The sequence below is a fragment of the Lethenteron reissneri genome, chromosome 71 (assembly GCF_015708825.2).
Source record: "Lethenteron reissneri isolate LAM-NWPU_2019-01 chromosome 71, ASM1570882v1, whole genome shotgun sequence".
NCBI classification, from domain to species: domain Eukaryota; kingdom Metazoa; phylum Chordata; class Hyperoartia; order Petromyzontiformes; family Petromyzontidae; genus Lethenteron; species Lethenteron reissneri.
The window spans coordinates 1,787,166-1,807,322 of NC_083849.1; the positions used below are offsets into that span (position 1 = coordinate 1,787,166).

At 56.0% G+C, this 20,157-nt stretch overlaps 1 protein-coding gene and 1 long non-coding RNA gene across 2 annotated transcripts in view; one reads left to right on the forward strand and one right to left on the reverse strand.

The window, feature by feature from the left end:
- The window catches only part of LOC133361188 (uncharacterized), a 24,561-nt gene extending 10,466 nt beyond the window's left edge, over window positions 1-14,095 (forward strand). The window contains exons 4-7 of the mRNA XM_061580072.1: window positions 12,692-12,723; window positions 12,947-13,037; window positions 13,573-13,694; window positions 13,945-14,095. Of these exons, the coding sequence (XP_061436056.1) occupies window positions 12,692-12,723; window positions 12,947-13,037; window positions 13,573-13,694; window positions 13,945-14,058 (359 nt within the window). The 3' untranslated portion in view covers window positions 14,059-14,095. The remainder of the gene's footprint in view (window positions 1-12,691; window positions 12,724-12,946; window positions 13,038-13,572; window positions 13,695-13,944) is intronic.
- Window positions 14,096-15,367: 1,272 nt separating this feature from the next.
- On the reverse strand, window positions 15,368-20,146 carry LOC133361147 (uncharacterized). Its single transcript, XR_009757330.1, has 4 exons — window positions 19,956-20,146; window positions 18,284-18,462; window positions 16,686-16,835; window positions 15,368-16,044 (listed from the first exon to the last, which is right to left on the reverse strand). It is a non-coding gene; the product is annotated as an uncharacterized LOC133361147 (long non-coding RNA).
- Window positions 20,147-20,157: the final 11 nt, after the last annotated feature.

Sequence of the window (20,157 nt, forward strand, 5' to 3'; positions counted from 1 at the left end):
CCACACACTCACCACCACAGTCACTCACCACCACAGTCACTCACCACCAAAGCATCTCACCACCGCAGTCCACTCACCACCCGCAGTCACTCACCACCGCAGTCACTCACCACCGCTCACTCACCACCGCATCACTCACACCGCAGTCACTCACCACCGCAGTCACTCACCACCGCAGTCACTCACTACCACAGTCACTCACTACCACAGTCACTCACCACCGCAGTCACTCACTACCACAGTCACTCACTACCACAGTCACTCACTACCACAGTCACTCACTACCACAGTCACTCACTACCACAGTCACTCACTACCACAGTCACTCACTACCACAGTCACTCACCACCACCACAGTCACTCACCACCACCACAGTCACTCACCACCACCACAGTCACTCACCACCACCGTCACTCACCACCACAGTCCCACTACCACAGTCACTCACATACCACAGTCACTCACTACCACCACAGTCACTCACTACCACCACAGTCACTCACCACCACGCATCATCCCACCACCACAGTCACTCACCACCACCACAGTCACTCACCACCCCGCAGTCACTCACTACCACAGTCACTCACTACACAGTCACTCACTACCACAGTCACTCCTACCACAGTCCACTCACTACCACAGTCCCTCACTACCACATCACTCACTACCACAGTCACTCACCACCACCAAGTCACTCACCCCACCACACGTCACTCACCACCACAGTCACTCACCACCACATCACTCACTACCACAGTCACTCACTACCAGTCACTCACTACCACGTCACTCACTACCACCACAGTCACTCACCACCACCATCACTCACTACCACCACAGTCACTCACCACCACCACAGTCACTCACCCCACAGTCACTCACTACCACAGTCCTCACTACCACAGTCACTCACCACCACATCCTCACCACCACAGTCCTCACTACCACAGTCACTCACCACCACACTCACTCACTACCACTGTCACTCACTACCACAGTCACTCACCACCACAGTCACTCACTACCACAGTCACTTACCACAACAGTCACTCACTACCACCACAGGTCACTCACAACCCACAGTCACTCACTACCAACCACAGTCACTCACTACCACCACAGTCACGCACTACCACCACAGTCACCTCACTACCACCACAGTCACTCACCACCACAGTCACTCACCACCACAGGTCACTCACCACCACAGTCACTCACTACCACAGTCGACTCACTACCACAGTCACTCACTACCACAAGTCACTCACTACCACAGGTCACTCACGACCACAGTCACTTCACTACCACCCAGTCACCCACTACCACCACAGTCACTCACTACCACAGTCACTCACTACCAGTCACTCACTACTACGTCACTCACTACCCTACCAGTCACCACTACCACAAGTCACTCACTACCACAGTCACTCACTACCACAGTCACTCACCTACCACCACAGTCACTCACTACACCACCACAGTCACTCACTACCACAGTCACTCACTACCACCACAGTCACTCACTACCCCACAGTCACTCACCTACCCCCACAAGGTCACTACCTACCACCACAGTCACTCACTACCACCACAGTCACTCACCACCACAGTCACCACTACACACCAAAGTCCTCACCCACCACATCACTCCACCACCACAGTCACTCACCACCACAGTCACTCACCACCACAGTCACTAGCACTACCACCACAGTCACTCACTACACCACAGTCACTCACTCACCCCACAGTCACTCACTAACCACAGTCACTCACTACCACCAAAGTCACTCACTACCACCACAGTCACTCACCACCACAGGTCACTCACCCACAGTCACTCACTACCACAGTCAGTCACACTACCACCGCAGTCACTCACCACCGCAGTCCACTTCACCACAACAGTTCAACTCACCCACCGCAGTCACTCACCACCGCAGTCACTCACCACCGGCAGTCACTCACCACCCAGCAGTCACTCACCACCACAGCACTCACTCCACAGTCACTCACCACCACAGTCACTCACCACCACAGTCACTCACCACCACAGTCACTCACCACCACAGTCACTCACCACCACAGTCACTCACCACCACAGTCACTCACCACCGCAGTCACTCACCACCGCAGTCACTCACCACCGCAGTCACTCACCACCGCAGTCACTCACCACCGCAGTCACTCACCACCGCAGTCACTCACCACCGCAGTCACTCACCACCGCAGTCACTCACTACCACAGTCACTCACTACCACAGTCACTCACTACCGCAGTCACTCACTACCACAGTCACTCACTACCACAGTCACTCACTACCACAGTCACTCACTACCACAGTCACTCACTACCACAGTCACTCACTACCACAGTCACTCACTACCACAGTCACTCACCACCACCACAGTCACTCACCACCACCACAGTCACTCACCACCCACAGTCACTCACCACCACAGTCACTCACTACCACAGTCACTCACTACCACAGTCACTCACTACCACAGTCACTCACTACCACCACAGTCACTCACCACCACCAGTCACTCACTACCACCACAGTCACTCACCACCACCACAGTCACTCACCACCACAGTCACTCACTACCACAGTCACTCACTACCACAGTCACTCACCACCACAGTCACTCACCACCACAGTCACTCACTACCACAGTCACTCACCACCACACTCACTCACTACCACTGTCACTCACTACCACAGTCACTCACCACCACAGTCACTCACTACCACAGTCACTTACCACAACAGTCACTCACTACCACCACAGTCACTCACAACCACAGTCACTCACTACCACCACAGTCACTCACTACCACCACAGTCACTCACTACCACCACAGTCACTCACTACCACCACAGTCACTCACTACCACCACAGTCACTCACTACCACCACAGTCACTCACTACCACCACAGTCACTCACTACCACCACAGTCACTCACCACCACAGTCACTCACCACCACAGTCACTCACTACCACAGTCACTCACTACCACAGTCACTCACCACAACAGTCACTCACTACCACCACAGTCACTCACCACCACAGTCACTCACTACCACAGTCACTCACTACCACCACAGTCACTCACTACCACAGTCACTCACCACCACAGTCACTCACTACCACCACAGTCACTCACAACCACAGTCACTCACCACCACAGTCACTCACTACCAGTCACTCACTACCACAGTCACTCACCACCACAGTCACTCACCACCGCAGTCACTCACCACCGCAGTCACTCACCACCGCAGTCACTCACCACCGCAGTCACTCACTACCGCAGTCACTCACTACCGCAGTCACTCACTACCGCAGTCACTCACTACCACAGTCACTCACCACCGCAGTCACTCACTACCACAGTCACTCACTACCACAGTCACTCACTACCACAGTCACTCACTACCACAGTCACTCACTACCACAGTCACTCACTACCACAGTCACTCACTACCACCACAGTCACTCACTACCACCACAGTCACTCACTACCACCACAGTCACTCACCACCACAGTCACTCACTACCACAGTCACTCACTACCACAGTCACTCACTACCACAGTCACTCACTACCACCACAGTCACTCACCACCACCAGTCACTCACCACCACAGTCACTCACTACCACCACAGTCACTCACTACCACCACAGTCACTCACTACCACCACAGTCACTCACTACCACAGTCACTCACCACCACAGTCACTCACTACCACAGTCACTCACTACCACAGTCACTCACCACCACAGTCACTCACCACCACAGTCACTCACTACCACAGTCACTCACCACCACAGTCACTCACTACCACAGTCACTCACCACCACACTCACTCACTACCACTGTCACTCACTACCACAGTCACTCACCACCACAGTCACTCACTACCACAGTCACTCACCACAACAGTCACTCACTACCACCACAGTCACTCACAACCACAGTCACTCACAACCACAGTCACTCACTACCACCACAGTCACTCACTACCACACAAGTCACTCACTCACCACCACAGTCACTCACTACCACAGTCACTCACCACCACAGTCACTCACCACCACAGTCACTCACCACCACAGTCACTCACCACCACAGTCACTCACTACCACAGTCACTCACCACCACAGTCACTCACTACCACAGTCACTCACCACAACAGTCACTCACTACCACCACAGTCACTCACCACCACAGTCACTCACTACCACAGTCACTCTCACTACCACCACAGTCACTCACTACCACAGTCACTCACCACCACAGTCACTCCCACCACCACAGTCACTCACAACCACAGTCACTCACCACCACAGTCACTCACTACCACAGTCACTCACCACAACAGTCACTCACTACCACCACAGTCACTCACTACCACAGTCACTCACTACCACCACAGTCACTCACCACCACAGTCACTCACTACCACAGTCCCACTCAACATACACGTCACTCACCACCACAGTCACTCACTACACCACAGTCACTCACTACCACGTCACTCACCACCACAGTCACCACCACACCACCAGTCACTCAACTACCACAGTCACTCACTACCCACCACGGGTCACTCACCACCACAGTCACTCACTACCACAGTCACTCACTACCACACTCACTCACCACCACAGTCACTCACTACCATGGTCACTCACTACCACACTCACTCACCACCACAGTCACTCACCACCACAGCCACTCACCGCCACCACAGTCACTCACTACCACGGTCACTCACCACCACAGTCACTCACTACCACAGTTACTCACTACCACCACGTCACTCACTACCACCACAGTCACCACTACCACAGTCACTCACTACCACAGTCACTCACCACCACAGTCACTCACTACCACAGTCACTCACTACCACAGTCACTCACCACCACAGTTACTCACTACCACAGTCACTCACCACCACAGTTACTCACTACCACAGTCACTCACTACCACAGTCACTCACTACCACAGTCACTCACCACCACAGTTACTCACTACCACAGTCACTCACTACCACAGTCACTCACCACCACAGTCACTCACTACCACCACAGTCACTCACTACCACAGTCACTCACCACCACAGTTACTCACCACCACAGTCACTCACTACCACCACAGTCACTCACCACCACAGTCACTCACCACCACAGTCACTCACTACCACAGTCACTCACTCACCACCACAGTCACTCACTACCACCACAGTCACTCACTACCACCACAGTCACTCACTACCACAGTCACTCACCACCACAGTCACTCACTACCACAGTCACTCACCACCACAGTCACTCACCACCACAGTCACTGACCACCACAGTCACTCACCACCACAGTCACTCACTACCACAGTCACTCACTACCACCACAGTCACTCACCACCACAGTCACTCACCACCACAGTCACTCACCACCACCACAGTCACTCACTACCACAGTCACTCACCACCACAGTCACTCACTACCGCAGTCACTCACTACCACAGTCACTCACCACCACAGTCACTCACTACCACAGTCACTCACCACCACAGTCACTCACCACCACAGTCACTCACTACCACCACAGTCACTCACTACCACCACAGTCACTCACTACCACCACAGTCACTCACCACCACAGTCACTCACTACCACAGTCACTCACCACCACATTCACTCACTACCACAGTCACTCACTACCACCACAGTCACTCACTACCACCACAGTCACCACTACCACAGTCACTCACTACCACAGTCACTCACTACCACAGTCACTCACTCACCACCACAGTCACTCACCACCACAGCCACTCACCACCACAGTCACTCACCACCACAGTCACTCACCACCACAGTCACTCACTACCACAGTCACTCACCACCACAGTCACTCACCACCACAGTCACTCACCACACAGTCACTCACCACCACAGTCACTCACCACCACAGTCACTCACCACCACAGTCACTCACCACCAGCAGTCACTCACCACCGCAGTCACTCACCACCGCAGTCACTCACCACCGCAGTCACTCACCACCGCAGTCACTCACCACCGCAGTCACTCACCACCGCAGTCACTCACCACCGCAGTCACTCACCACCGCAGTCACTCACCACCGCAGTCACCACCACCGCAGTCACTCACCACCGCAGTCACTCACCACCGCAGTCACTCACCACCGCAGTCACTCACCACCGCAGTCACTCACCACCGCAGTCACTCACCACCGCAATCACTCACCACCGCAGTCACTCACCACCGCAGTCACTCACCACCACAGTCACTCACCACCGCAGTCACTCACCACCGCAGTCACTCACCACCGCAGTCACTCACCACCGCAGTCACTCACTACCGCAGTCACTCACCACCAGTCACTCACCACCACAGTCACTCACTACCGCAGTCACTCACCACCACAGTCACTCACCACCACAGTCACTCACCACCACAGTCACTCACTACCGCAGTCACTCACTACCGCAGTCACTCACTACCACAGTCACTCACCACCACAGTCACTCACCACCACAGTCACTCACTACCACCACAGTCACTCACTACCACCACAGTCACTCACTACCACCACAGTCACTCACCACCACAGTCACTCACTACCACAGTCACTCACCACCACATTCACTCACTACCACAGTCACTCACTACCACCACAGTCACTCACTACCACCACAGTCACCACTACCACAGTCACTCACTACCACAGTCACTCACTACCACAGTCACTCACTCACCACCACAGTCACTCACCACCACAGCCACTCACCACCACAGTCACTCACCGCCACCACAGCCACTCGCTCACCACCACAGTCACTCACCACCACAGTCACTCACTACCACAGTCACTCACTACCACCACAGTCACTCACTACCACAGTCACTCACTACCACAGTCACTCACCACCACAGTCACTCACCACCACAGTCACTCACTACCACAGTCACTCACCACCACAGTCACTCACCACCACAGTCACTCACCACCACACTCACTACCACCACAGTCACTCACTACCACCACAGTCACTCACTACCACAGTCACTCACTACCACCACGGTCACTCACCACCACAGTCACTCACTACCACAGTCACTCACTACCACACTCACTCACCACCACAGTCACTCACTACCATGGTCACTCACTACCACACTCACTCACCACCACAGTCACTCACCACCACAGCCACTCACCGCCACCACAGTCACTCACTACCACGGTCACTCACCACCACAGTCACTCACTACCACAGTTACTCACTACCACCACAGTCACTCACTACCACCACAGTCACCACTACCACAGTCACTCACTACCACAGTCACTCACCACCACAGTCACTCACTACCACAGTCACTCACTACCACAGTCACTCACCACCACAGTTACTCACTACCACAGTCACTCACCACCACAGTTACTCACTACCACAGTCACTCACTACCACAGTCACTCACTACCACAGTCACTCACCACCACAGTTACTCACTACCACAGTCACTCACTACCACAGTCACTCACCACCACAGTCACTCACTACCACCACAGTCACTCACTACCACAGTCACTCACCACCACAGTCACTCACCACCACAGTCACTCACTACCACCACAGTCACTCACCACCACAGTCACTCACCACCACAGTCACTCACTACCACAGTCACTCACTCACCACCACAGTCACTCACTACCACCACAGTCACTCACTACCACCACAGTCACTCACTACCACCACAGTCACTCACTACCACAGTCACTCACCACCACAGTCACTCACTACCACAGTCACTCACCACCACAGTCACTGACCACCACAGTCACTCACCACCACAGTCACTCACTACCACAGTCACTCACTACCACCACAGTCACTCACCACCACAGTCACTCACCACCACAGTCACTCACCACCACCACAGTCACTCACTACCACAGTCACTCACCACCACAGTCACTCACTACCGCAGTCACTCACTACCACAGTCACTCACCACCACAGTCACTCACTACCACCACGGTCACTCACTACCACCACGGTCACTCACTACCACCACGGTCACTCACTACCAGTCACTCACCACCACAGTCACTCACTACCACAGTCACTCACCACCACAGTCACTCACCACCACAGTCACTCACCACCACAGTCACTCACTACCACAGTCACTCACCACCACAGTCACTCACCACCACAGTCACTCACCACCACAGTCACTCACCACCACAGTCACTCACTACCACAGTCACTCACCACCACAGTCACTCACCACCGCAGTCACTCACCACCGCAGTCACTCACCACCGCAGTCACTCACCACCGCAGTCACTCACCACCGCAGTCACTCACCACCGCAGTCACTCACCACCGCAGTCACTCACCACCGCAGTCACTCACCACCGCAGTCACTCACCACCGCAGTCACTCACCACCGCAGTCACTCACCACCGCAGTCACTCACCACCGCAGTCACTCACTACCACCACAGTCACTCACTACCACCACAGTCACTCACCACCACAGTCACTCACTACCACAGTCACTCACCACCACATTCACTCACTACCACAGTCACTCACTACCACCACAGTCACTCACTACCACCACAGTCACCACTACCACAGTCACTCACTACCACAGTCACTCACTACCACAGTCACTCACTCACCACCACAGTCACTCACCACCACAGCCACTCACCACCACAGTCACTCACCGCCACCACAGCCACTCGCTCACCACCACAGTCACTCACCACCACAGTCACTCACTACCACAGTCACTCACTACCACCACAGTCACTCACTACCACAGTCACTCACTACCACAGTCACTCACCACCACAGTCACTCACCACCACAGTTACTCACTACCACAGTCACTCACCACCACAGTCACTCACCACCACAGTCACTCACCACCACACTCACTACCACCACAGTCACTCACTACCACCACAGTCACTCACTACCACAGTCACTCACTACCACCACGGTCACTCACCACCACAGTCACTCACTACCACAGTCACTCACTACCACACTCACTCACCACCACAGTCACTCACTACCATGGTCACTCACTACCACACTCACTCACCACCACAGTCACTCACCACCACAGCCACTCACCGCCACCACAGTCACTCACTACCACGGTCACTCACCACCACAGTCACTCACTACCACAGTTACTCACTACCACCACAGTCACTCACTACCACCACAGTCACCACTACCACAGTCACTCACTACCACAGTCACTCACCACCACAGTCACTCACTACCACAGTCACTCACTACCACAGTCACTCACCACACAGTTACTCACTACCACAGTCACTCACCACCACAGTTACTCACTACCACAGTCACTCACTACCACAGTCACTCACTACCACAGTCACTCACCCCCACAGTTACTCACTACCACAGTCACTCACTACCACAGTCACCACCACCACAGTCACTCACTACCACCACAGTCACTCACTACCACAGTCACTCACCACCACAGTTACTCACCACCACAGTCACTCACTACCACCACAGTCACTCACCACCACAGTCACTCACCACCACAGTCACTCACTACCACAGTCACTCACTCACCACCACAGTCACTCACTACCACCACAGTCACTCACTACCACCACAGTCACTCACTACCACCACAGTCACTCACTACCACAGTCACTCACCACCACAGTCACTCACTACCACAGTCACTCACCACCACAGTCACTGACCACCACAGTCACTCACCACCACAGTCACTCACTACCACAGTCACTCACTACCACCACAGTCACTCACCACCACAGTCACTCACCACCACAGTCACTCACCACCACCACAGTCACTCACTACCACAGTCACTCACCACCACAGTCACTCACTACCGCAGTCACTCACTACCACAGTCACTCACCACCACAGTCCCTCACTACCACCACGGTCCCTCACTACCACCACGGTCACCTCACTACCACCACGGTCACTCACTACCAGGTCACTCACTACCACAGTCACTCACCACCACAGTCACTCCCACCACAGTCACTCACCACCACAGTCACTCACTACCACAGTCACTCACCACCACAGTCACTCACCACCACAGTCACTCACCACCACAGTCACTCACCACCACAGTCATCACTACCACAGTCACTCACCACACAGTCACTCACCACCGCAGTCACTCACCACCGCAGTCACTCACCACCGCAGTCACTCACCACCGCAGTCACTCACCACCGCAGTCACTCACCACCGCAGTCACTCACCACCGCAGTCACTCACCACCGCAGTCACTCACCACCGCAGTCACTCACCACCGCAGTCACTCACCACCGCAGTCACTCACCACCGCAGTCACCGGTCACCCACCGCAGTCACTCACCACCGCAGTCACTCACCACCGCAGTCACTCACCACCGCAGTCACTCACCACCGCAGTCACTCACCACCGCAGTCACTCACCACGGCACTCACCACCGCAGTCACTCACCACCGCAGTCACTCACCACCGCAGTCACTCACCACCGCAGTCCACATCACCACACGCAGTCACTCACCACCGCAGTCACTCACTACCGCAGTCACTCACCACACAGTCACTCACCACCACAGTCACTCACTACCGCAGTCACTCTCACCACCACAGTCACTCACCACACAAGTCACTCACCACCACAGTCACTCACTACCGCAGTCAACTCACTACCACAGTCACTCACCACCACAGTCACTCACCACCACAGTCACTCACTACCACCACAGTCACTCAATACCACCACAGTCACTCACTACCACCACAGTCACTCACCACCACAGGTCACTCACTACACAGTCAATCACCACCACATTCACTCCTACCACAGTCACTCACTACACCACAGTCCCTCACTACCACCACAGTCACCACTACCACAGTCACTCACTACCACAGTCACTCACTACCACAGTCACTCACTCACCACCACAGTCACTCACCACCACAGCCACTCACCACCACAGTCACTCACCGCCACCACAGCCACTCGCTCACCACCACAGTCACTCACCACCACAGTCACTCACTACCACAGTCACTCACTACCACCACAGTCACTCACTACCACAGTCACTCACTACCACAGTCACTCACCACCACAGTCACTCACCACCACAGTTACTCACTACCACAGTCACTCACCACCACAGTCACTCACCACCACAGTCACTCACCACCACACTCACTACCACCACAGTCACTCACTACCACCACAGTCACTCACTACCACCACAGTCACTCACCACCACAGTCACTCACCACCACAGTCACTCACTACCACAGTCACTCACTACCACCACAGTCACTCACTACCACCACAGTCACTCACCACCACAGTCACTCACCACCACAGCCACTCACCACCACAGTCACTCACCACCACCACAGTCACTCACCACCACCACAGTCACTCACCACCACAGTCACTCACTACCACCACAGTCACTCACTACCACCACAGTCACTCACTACCACCACAGTCACTCACTACCACCACAGTCACTCACTACCACCACAGTCACTCACTACCACCACAGTCACTCACTACCACCACAGTCACTCACCACCACAGTCACTCACCACCACAGTCACTCACCACCACAGTCACTCACCACCACAGTCACTCACTACCACAGTCACTCACTACCACCACAGTCACTCACCACCACCACAGTCACTCACTACCACCACAGTCACTCACTACCACCACAGTCACTCACTACCACCACAGTCACTCACTACCACAGTCACTCACCACCACAGTCACTCACCACCACAGTCACTCACCACCACCACAGTCACTCACCGCCACCACAGCCACTCGCCACCACCACAGTCACTCGCCACCACCACAGTCACTCACTACCACAGTCACTCACCACCACCACAGTCACTCACTACCACCACAGTCACTCACTACCACCACAGTCACTCACTACCACCACAGTCACTCACTACCACAGTCACTCACTACCACAGTCACTCACCACCACAGTCACTCACCACCACCACAGTCACTCACCACCACCACAGTCACTCACTACCACAGTCACTCACCACCACCACAGTCACTCACCACCACCACAGTCACTCACCACAACAGTCACTCACCAGAACCACCAGTCACTCACTACCACAGTCACTCACTACCACAGTCACTCACTACCACCACGGTCACTCACCACCACGGTCACTCACTACCATGGTCACTCACTACCACAGCCACTCACCACCAGTCACTCACCGCCACCACAGCCACTCGCTCACCACCACGGTCACTCACTACCATGGTCACTCACTACCACAGCCACTCACCACCACAGTCACTCACCGCCACCACAGCCACTCGCTCACCACCACAGTCACTCACCACCACAGTCACTCACCACCACAGGCACTCACCACCACCACAGCCACTCACTCACCACAGGCACAGCCGAACGTCGCCCGGCGAAGCGACCGAGGGGGCAAGGTCGTGGCCGCGGGTAGAGTGCACGCCGCCTGCAGCGGATAGTGTGCACGCCGGCCCTACCGCCGTTGGGGCCAGCGTGCAGGCGGCGTGCCACCGTCGGAGAACCCGCAACAAGTAATGGAAGTCGTCAGCGGATGCGATGGACTACCACAAGCATCTGTGTGTGTGTCTGTGTGTGTGTCTGTGTGTGTGTCTGTGTGTGTGTCTTTGTGTGTGTGTCTGTGTGTGTCTGTGTGTGTGTGTGTCTCTGTGTGCGTGTCTCTGTGTGTGTGTCTGTGTGTGCGTGTGTCTGTGTGTGCGTCTGTGTGTGTGTGTCTGTGTGTGTGTGTGTCTGCAGGTGGGTAGCGAGCTGTATAGCGACATCACGGGCGGACGGTCCTCCACCCTCACCACCCAGGAGACGCTGTCCTGCACGGACAGCTACTACAGTGAGACAGCGCACGGCACGCACGCAGGCACACATGCAGACAGACACACACACGCAGACACACACGCACGCAGACACGCAGACACGCACTCAGACAAGCACGCACGCAGACACGCACTCGTACGCACGCACGCAGACACGCAGGCAGACACGCAGGCAGACACACACACAGACACACACACGCAGACACACACACACGCAGACACGCACTCAGACAAGCGCGCACGCAGACACGCACTCGTACGCACGCACGCAGACACGCACTCACGCACGCAGACACGCAGGCAGACACGCAGGCAGACACGCAGGCAGACACGCAGGCAGACACGCACGCAGACACGCACGCAGACACGCACGCAGACACGCACGCAGACACACACGCAGACACGTGCGCGCACACGCACACACGCACAGACACGCAGACACGCACTCAGACACACACGCAGACACACACTCGCACGCAGATGCACATACTCGTGCACGCAGACACGCACGCAGACACGCACCTTTGTCTCTGTGCCTGTGGTGCGTCACAGGCACGGCGGAGAGCTGGGCCGAGCAGCACCTGTACGAGGAGGCGACCGACACCTCCGCCCCCTCCGACACGGCGGCCCGGCCGCTCTACCAGCGAGCGCCGCGCCGTGCCGAGCTCCTCCCGGTGAGACACGCTCGGTGCGGTCGCGGTCCCGGCGTGGACACCCTCCCACCCCCCACACGCTCGCGGTGCGGACGGAGCGTGGCCTCCTTGTGTCCTTGAGTCTCCCGTGTGTCCTCCAGTGTCCCTCGGGTGTCCCTCCTGTCTCCCGTGTCCTCGTGTGTCTCCTGTCTTCCGTGTCTTCGTGTGTCTCCCGCGTGTCTCCGCGTCTGACGTGTCCCTCCGTGTCACACCCTCCTGCGCGTGTCTCAAGGTGGAGCCCATTGAGGAGGAGCCGTTGGACTTTGACGACGATGAGGAGATGGAGGATGTTGGAGTCTCCAGGAATAGGACGCTGCCCTTTGAGATGCGTGGAGACCTCGTGTAGCCCCCCCCCCCACCCACTACCATCCCCCCCCCACTACCCTCCCCCCCACTACCCCACCCCCACACCCCCCACTACCCTCCCCCCCCACTACCCCACCCCCACCACCCCCACCCCTCTCGCCCCCCACTACCCTCCCACCCCACCCCCCCACCACCCCTCCCCCCACTACCATCCCCCCCACCCCCGCACCCACTACCCACACCCCCCACTACCCACACCCCCACCCACACCCCCCCACTATCCCACCCACACCTCCCCCCCACACCCCCCCACTATCCCACCCACACCTCCCCCACTACCCCACCCACACCCCCATCCACTACCCCCACCCACTACCCCACCCACACCTCCCCCCACTACCCCATCCACACCTCCCCCCACTACCCCACCCACACCCCCATCCACTACCCCCACCCACTACCCCACCCACACCTCCCCCCACTACCCCATCCACACCTCCCCCCACTACCCCACCCACACCCCCCCACCACCCCTCCCCCCACTACCCACACCCCCCACCCCCCCACCCACTACCCACACCCCCCACTACCCACACCCCCACCCACACCCCCCCACTATCCCACCCACACCTCCCCCCACTACCCCACCCACACCCCCATCCACTACCCCCACCCACTACCCCACCCACACCTCCCCCCACTACCCCATCCACACCTCCCCCCACTACCCCACCCACACCCCCACCCACACCCCCACCCACTACCCCACCCACACCCCCCCTACCCCACCCACTCCCCCCCCCACTACCCCACCCAGACCCCAACACACACACCCCCGCCGCGAATCTCAGAACGTGGAGATACCCTCTGACTGACTCACGGCAACAATAATATCGCCCACGGCTTTTATTTCATTGTCATTTCTTTGTTTGCAACAAAAAATAAAGTCGGTAGTGGTCGCTGCTGCTGCTACAGCTGCTGCAGCTGCTGCTGCAGCTGCTGCAGTTGCTGCAGCTGCTGCAGTTGCTGCAGTTGCTGCTGCAGCTGCTGCAGTTGCTGCTGCAGCTGCTGCAGTTGCTGCTGCAGCTGCTGCAGTTGCTGCTGCAGCTGCTGCAGCTGCTGCAGTTGCTGCTGCAGCTGCTGCAGTTGCTGCTGCAGCTGCTGCAGTTGCTGCTGCAGCTGCTGCAGTTGCTGCAGTTGCTGCTGCAGTTGCTGCTGCAGCTGCTGCAGTTGCTGCTGCAGCTGCTGCAGTTGCTGCTGCAGCTGCTGCAGTTGCTGCTGCAGTTGCTGCTGCAGCTGCTGCAGTTGCTGCTGCAGCTGCTGCAGCTGCTGCAGTTGCTGCTGCAGCTGCTGCAGCTGCTGCAGTTGCTGCAGTTGCTGCAGTTGCTGCTGCAGCTGCTGCAGTTGCTGCAGTTGCTGCTGCAGCTGCTGCACCACCCAACGTCTGCACGTGCGGCCTGCTCACATTCCCAGAGTTTCACCCTTTCCCCCTTCCGATGACGTAGGTGCGTGTAAGTGAGTCTGCTAGAGGCTACGCCAGAGGTCGCAAACGGGTTTTTACTCCTTACCCGTACCCGTACCCGGCCGCACCAGGGTCGCAAACGGGTACCCGTACCCTACCCGATACCCAGCCGGGTATGGTACGGGTATCGGGTACCCGATTGCGACCTCTGGGATGAAGCCGTGTTGCAGGCGCGGGTGGGTTGATTCTAGGAACTTGAATTGTGAGAAGAGACAAGACGTTGGGAAATGAGTGACAAACGGTGACTCACCAGTGACTCACGGCCTACCTGTACCCGGCCGGGTACGGGTAGCCGGGTATCGGGTAGGGTACGGGTATCGGGTAGGGTACGGGTATCGGGTACCCGGTTGCGACCTCTGGTCTACGCTGGGGGGGGGGGGTTGAGGGCCTTTGGCCTACTCCTCCCGTCGTCGCGTGCGGGCATCAGCCCCCTCTCGTCGCCGCGTCACGGAGGTGCTCCAGCAGCCTGTCCAGCCCAGACACCTCCTTCTGCAGAGCCTCCATCTGCAAGGCCATCAACCACGTGGTCAGCTCCGACACCAACACCACCACCCAGCCCGGATCCACCACCACCACCACCCAGCCCAGATCCATCGCCGCTCGCTCGGTGGCCGATGGGTGCGGTGGAGTGTGTAGTGTAGTATATAGTGTAGTGTGTAATGTAATGTAGTGTATAGTGGTGTATAGCGTAGTATATAATATAGTGGCGTGTATAGTGTAGTGTATAATGTGGTGTGTAGCGTAGTATATAATGTAGTGTATAATGTAGTGTATAGTGTAGTGTATAGTGTAGTGTATAATGTATATAGTGTAGTATGTAGTGTATAATGTAGTGTGTAGTGTATAATGTAGTATATAGTGTAGTATATAATGTAGTGTATAGTGTAGTGTATAATGTATATAATGTAGTGTATAATGTAGTGTATAATGTATATAATGTAGTGTATAATGTTGTGTATAATGTTGTGTATAATGTAGTGTATAGTGTATAGTGTAGTATATAGTGTATAGTGTAGTATATAGTGTATAGTGTAGTGTATAGTGTAGTGTATAATGTAGTGTAGTGTAGTATATAATGTAGTGTATAATGTAGTGTAGTATATAATGTAGTATATAGTGTAGTGTAGCGTGTAGCGTAGGGCGACCTGCGCGCGGTGCTCTTGCCGCGTGCTCTCCGGCGTGGCGCGCCGGTACCCCTCGTCGCTGTCCCGCCTGCGTGCGGCACCCAGCCGGAACAACGCCCGCTCCCTGGCAGCGCCCAGACGGCGCAGCTCCCGCTCGCAGTCCACTACGCCCTGGCCAGCAACAACAATCAACAACAATCAACAACAACAATCAACAACAATCGACAACACCATCACGGCTGCCCCCGTGATTCTATCCCCTCCCCGAATGCGTCTTCCGCTTGATGTCCGATTAGTGCGGTTGGCTAGGCACGGGGCGAAATAAGTTAAATATTGGTACACTACACTATACACTACTATATACTACACTATACAATACACTATACACTACACTATACACTAGACTACTATACACTACTATACACACTACACTACTATACACTACACTATACACACTACACTACTATACACTACACTACTATACACTACATGATACACTATACTATATACTACACTACTACACACTACACTATACACTACACACTACACTATACACTACACTACACACCTCAGAGGTGGGACAAAGTCATTGTTATGCAAGTCCAAGTCGAGTCTGAAGTCATCAAATTCATGACTCGAGTCCACACCTCTGCTACACACTACACTACACACCATACTATACTATACACTACTATACACTACATTACACACTACACTATACACTACACTACACTATACACTACACTACTATACACTATACACTACACTATACACTACACTACTATACACTATACACTACACTATACACTACACTACTATACACACTACACTACTATACACTACACTACTACACACTACACTACTATACACTACAATACGCACTACACTATACACTACACTATACATTACACTATTTTATTAAATTGAAAACGAATTTCCTTACAACTGCTTCTTGTTGTTGTTGCGTGTTTAGTCTGTTGTCCCCCCCCGCTCACCTCCGATTAGCTACGTTTGGCAACCTAAAGTTGCCAAATAAGTTCAACGCACATGCACACACACATATACACACACGCACACGCATGCATGCACGTACACGCAAGCACGTACACATACACACATGTATGCACACACACACATATACACACGCACACACATGCATGCACGTACACGCAAGCACGAACACACGCGCGTACACACGTATACACACACACACGCATATACAAACACGTATACACACACGTGCACACGCACACACACACGCACACTTACACGTGCACACGCACGCATAAACATACGCACACGTGCACACACGCGCGTACACACACACCTATCTCCCTGTGCATCCACCCCCTGCCCCCCCCAGCATGCATCTCTCCCCCCGCCCCCCCCACCTTGTCCACCACGTGACCCCCTCTGCCCCCCCCCTGCCTCCTGCCCACCCCCCACCACGTGACCCAGCCGCCCACCTGCAGTGGCAGGTAGACAGCCGCGACCCCCCCTGCCCCCCCCAGCATGCATCTCTCCCCCCCCCCAGCATGCATCTCTCCCCCCGCCCCCCCCCACCTTGCCCACCACGTGACCCTCCCTGCCCCCCCCCACCACGTGACCCTCCGGCCCACCTGCAGCGGCAGGTAGACGGTGGCGACCCCGCCGGGCGCCACGGCGCCGGCGCAGCGTCCCGCCGGGGGGGAGGCGGCCGCCAGCGGGCGCAGCTCCCGGCAGCGGCAGAGGGCGCAGAGCGGCGCGGCGAGGGCGGAGAGCACGCGGGAGGCACGCTCGCTCCCTGCCTCCACCAGCACTGTGACACGCACACACACAGTGACACGCACACACTGTGACACGCAGTGACACACACAGTGACACACACACACTGTGACACACAGTGACACACACACAGTGACACAAGGCACGCTCACTCCCTGCCTCCACCAGCACTGTGACACGCAGTGACACACACAGTGACACGCACACGCAGTGACACACAGTGACACGCACACGCAGTGACACACACAGTGACACGCACACGCAGTGACACACACACACAGTGACACACACACAGTGATACACACACAGTGATACAAAGATCCCCCTTATAGCCTTAACAGACTGTAGGGGCAAGTGCTGTTAGCGAGCACCTATGAAGGCCAGCACGGCACACGAGGGGGTGGGTGGCCAGCACCACGCCCGACCGCCTTTGTCTCCCTAGCGGCGATGTTTACCCATCGCACTAGGTACTCATTTTAGGCTGAGTCGACCTAGGGGAGGCCCGGGACCGGTTCAGATAATCGTCACTGGTGTTGGCCGTGAGCGGGAATCGAACTCGGGTCGCCGGGTTCATAGCGCAGCGCGCTAACCGCTGCACTATCGCTCCCCACACACACAGTGATACACACACAGTGACACAAGGCACGCTCACTCCCTGCCTCCACCAGCACTGTGACACGCAGTGACATGCAGTGACACACACAGTGATACAGTGACACACACAGTGACACACACAGTGACACACACACACAGTGACACACACATGCAGTGACACACACACAGTGACACACACACGCAGTGACACACACACACAGTGACACACACACAGTGACACAGACACGCAGTGACACACACACAGTGACACAAAGTGACACACAGTGACACAAGGCACGCTCACTCCCTGCCTCCACCAGCACTGTGACACGCACAGTGACACACACACAGTGACACACACACGCAGTGACACACACAGTGACACACACAGTGACACAGTGATACACACACACGCAGTGACAAGACAAAGATCCCCCGTATAGCCTTAACAGACTGTAGGGGCAAGTGCTGTTAGCGAGCACCTATGAAGGCCGGAACGGTACACGAGGGGGTGGGTGGCCAGCACCACGCCCGACCGCCTTTGTCTCCCCAGTGGCGATGTTTACACACCACACCAGGTACTCATTTCAGGCTGAGTCGACCTAGGGGAGGCCCAGGACCGGTTCAGATAATCGTCACTGGTGTTGGCCGTGAGCGGGAATCGAACCCGGGTCGCTAGGTTCATAGCGCAGCACGCTAACCGCTACACTATCGCTCCCCACAAGTGACACACACACAGTGACACACGCAGTGACACACACAGTGACACACACAGTGACACACAGTGATACACACACACGCAGTGACACACACAGTGACACAAGGCCCGCTCACTCCCTGCCTCCACCATCACTGTGACCAAACAACAACAACCGCAATTCGCCACTAAGTGGCGGTGACGTCACCACGACGCTTGTGCCAGGCCAAGTGCACCTTGAGGCCACGTGAAGTGTCGAACGCCCGCTGGCAGGAGGTCACGGGGCAGACCCAGGTGCCACGGGTCGACTGAGATGACTGGCTGATGCACCACCTGTGCCCCCTACTGTGCCAACTTGCTGTGCTTTAGCCACCCGGCGCTCCGCTCGTTGTTGTGAGCGTCGCTCCTCCGCCCTCCGTTGTTGTTGGAGGGCGACTG